At 51.5% G+C, this 3,205-nt stretch overlaps 1 protein-coding gene across 2 annotated transcripts; it reads left to right on the top strand.

Moving 5' to 3' along the window:
• Positions 1–1,369: 1,369 nt before the first annotated feature.
• Positions 1,370–3,205, top strand: H257_19312 (the record flags this gene model as incomplete). Of its 2 annotated transcripts, XM_009848458.1 has the most annotated exons (6): positions 1,370–1,848; positions 1,892–1,957; positions 2,018–2,230; positions 2,322–2,442; positions 2,506–3,022; positions 3,086–3,205. In XM_009848458.1, coding segments are annotated over 5 exons (1,154 nt in total), but the record flags the coding sequence as incomplete, so codon positions are not given. The 2 variants fall into 2 exon arrangements, with proteins under 2 accessions (XP_009846760.1, XP_009846759.1); XM_009848457.1 differs by having other exon boundaries at positions 2,506–3,205.

The following is a 3,205-nucleotide window of genomic DNA, read 5'->3' as shown; positions in this document are numbered from 1 at the left end:
ATATATATATATATATATGGCACTAGCTGTAAATGAGCTAGGAAGCGGTGCTCGGAGCGCAATCTTTTTCTCGAAAAAGAGCTGAAACGGGCGCAGCTGACGTTGGAAGCCACGATGCGCGACTGGGACGCAGAATTAACACGGACGTGCTTCTTTGCATGGTACGAAGAGTCCATCGTGCGGAAAAAGGTACTGCGTAGTATTATATATATATTTTTAAATAATATTTTCGTGTTGGAAATGATAATCAACGAAACTTATTAGGTGATTTCCAAGAACCTGCGGTGGTTCTCCGTGTGGTACTCGGGGTCGCCGCGGACGATGCTGCTCTCGACGTTTGAAGAATGGCGGAATTGGTGTCGCGTTCAAATCAATCAACGGATCACTCAAAAACTGCACGAGGACTGGTACAAATATATATATATTTATCTGTGCGAAATATATCGAATACTATTAACCCAATGTCAGTGAAAAAGTGGCCACCGCCCAACGCAACGTGAGTGAGTTGACAGACACGAACGACGCATTGCAAGACGAATACACGTGGCTCCAGGACGACCACAACGCCCTCCACGACAACGTCCAGCTCCTGTCCGTTCAAATCGAGCACGGTATATACTTGGAATGGGTGGTGGAGAACGCTCCTAATCGTACATACAAATGCAGGCAACACCTTCATACAAAGCTCGTCGGGGCGAGAAGAGGCCGTGTGCTTTGACGGCCAGCTGCGCATCGAAGTTGTTTCTGAAATCGCCCACTTTGTCCTCGAGTCCCTCTTGCGATCCCAATACAACCTCGGCTTCCATCAAAACCTCCTCGGCCATGTAATGTACATATGTACAATCTCGTCCACACTCTCTCATGTAAGTGGGTAGTTTTCGCTGGACGAGTACTGCTTGGACCAGTTTGTCTCGTACGTGCTGCAGAAACCATCGACCATAAACGACCTATCGTTGGACACGTTCATCGAGTTCTTGGACGCACTCGGGACGTTCCTGGGCCAGAATCACGTCCTCTTCAGCACACACGCCAAGCCCGTCCCAGCCACGTCGTCGAGTCAGAGTGTGGTAATAATAAATATAATATTATATACCCCACTGCCGATATATAATAATATATATGTCGGCAGTGTGGAAATATATATATTTCGCTCCTACTTTGATGTTGCAACGCTTACTAGGCCGCGTACTTTCAAGACTGGGTCGTCGAATGCATCCGCCAACAAGATCACTATGCCGTGTCCCCCACGTTATTCTTTGCCCGTCATTTCGAAGACCACGAGATCTCGGTCATTCCAGTGGCCACAACCGTGAGTACGTCCTCCCACCTCCTCTTCCCAATACACTCTTGCCACGTTTAGTTACTCTAGCGATGCATAAAGCCTCGACGCCCAACCCAGCGACATTGCGGCGCCAATCCATCGGCAACGCCCAAGGCCTCGTGCACGTCCAAAGCCTCACGCTGACTGATTTGCAGCCGTTTACCGCGCACTGGCGGCGGCTGCTCGTGGGGCGGTGCTTCCAAGAGTACGGAAGTCTTCTCTTCTCCCCCAGCGACATGTGCCCGTACGTGTACAACGCGCACATCAGCGACCGCCTGCACACACACAAGAAGAAGCGCTTGAAAAAGTCCAAAGCGAGCCGGCGGAACCTCCTCGCCGCGGCCCAGCTGAACGACAACAACAATGACGAGGACGACGACGACGGCGACAACGAGAGCGAGATCACTCCGCTGACGTCGTCCAGGCATTTCGTCCGGGCGTTTCACTTGTGGAGAGACATGTGTGCTGCGCTGTGCCACGCCAGTGTGCTGGACTCGACGTCCGATTCCAGCAGCGCGTCGTTTCATGTAACAGACGCCATATGAATGTCTCGTTGAAGGGGCTCTGTAGAAGCGATCGCCGTCGAAACGAACGCTCACGACGCAAAGCTCCACGTCCATCCTGGGGCGCCCGGTGGTCCGTAGAAATCAATCTACTCTTCGGACTCGAAATGAGGCGATCTAACTACGCCAGTAGGGCCAGCAACGCCTCCGACTCGAGCCAGCCCAGCACTTTGAGCTGCCTGTCACGAGCATATTCGTGTCGGGGGGGCCGCTAGCGAGTAAAACGTTCAGTGCATTTGCCACCACGAAACTGCGAGCGGTTGAGCTGCCTCGAATTTCCAACTTTCGAAGTACCATTGAACGCATCCACGACACGATTTTGCATTCTTGGGAACGAAGTACCGAGGTTTGAAATGGATTTATATATATTAATATATTATTCACTGCATATAGATACGAACTAATTAGTATTTATCAAGTAGTAAACATGGGTGTAGGTCAAGCACACCAAGCAAGCCCTGGCACACGGCCGACAAGCGATGTGGAACAGTGCATGTGGCATGGCGCGAGAGAAGGAATGCGCCAACAACACGTCCATCGACTTGCTCACTTCCAGGGGTACCTACCTACCTCCCTCGACCTCATTAGAGTCACATATGTTGGTTACGCTATTGTGCGTAGACGTACGACCAAGCTTGTTTCAAGTGCTCAATTTCGAGTCAGCTGCCATCGCAAACATCTTTCGAGACGAAGGCGACGCCGAGACCGAGCTCGTGAACGTCCGCCGCACCTTTCAAGTGAACGACTCGTGCTTTCGACTGTTGTATACGAGAGCAGGGCCAGACACCAAGTACGCGCTCACGGTGGACGAGCTGTGGCGAGCCATGAAGCGGCTGCGCGTCGTGACGCAATTGGTGCCGACTCCACGAGACGACGACAGGTGCCATGCACGATAAACGATTGGTTTTGGTTGTAACGGTGTATATGGTGAATGAACCTTTCGATTGGTAGTGCCGAGGCGACCCAGGTCATTTCCGTGGTCGAGTTCGCCGAACTCTTGCTTCGCATTTGCAACGAGCAGTTTGGCGAGTTGGGACGGCTCGGACAGCGCGTGGATCGGTTTGTGGTCGAGCACTTGTGCTTCTTGCAGCAAGCCAAGTCGACGCTTCGCGAGGAGGCACAGAACCCTGCGATGAAAGTAGTTGATTACATGCAAAATCTCATTGACTTTCATTTATATCGACACTAATAAATGAACTAGTCGGTGTTGAGTGAATTCAAGGACCTGCTCACGGGCATTTTCAAACGCCATGCGGTCAAGCCCAAATCCAAGGAAAAGGGGGTCCCGCACTTCAAATTGCGCGATTGGATTGCGTTTGTC

The sequence above is a fragment of the Aphanomyces astaci genome (genome assembly GCF_000520075.1).
Source record: "Aphanomyces astaci strain APO3 unplaced genomic scaffold supercont1.474, whole genome shotgun sequence".
NCBI classification, from domain to species: Eukaryota; Oomycota; class Saprolegniomycetes; order Saprolegniales; family Verrucalvaceae; genus Aphanomyces; species Aphanomyces astaci.
Note: the sequence above shows the minus strand (reverse complement) of the source record. Positions and strands in the feature narration are given on the sequence as shown.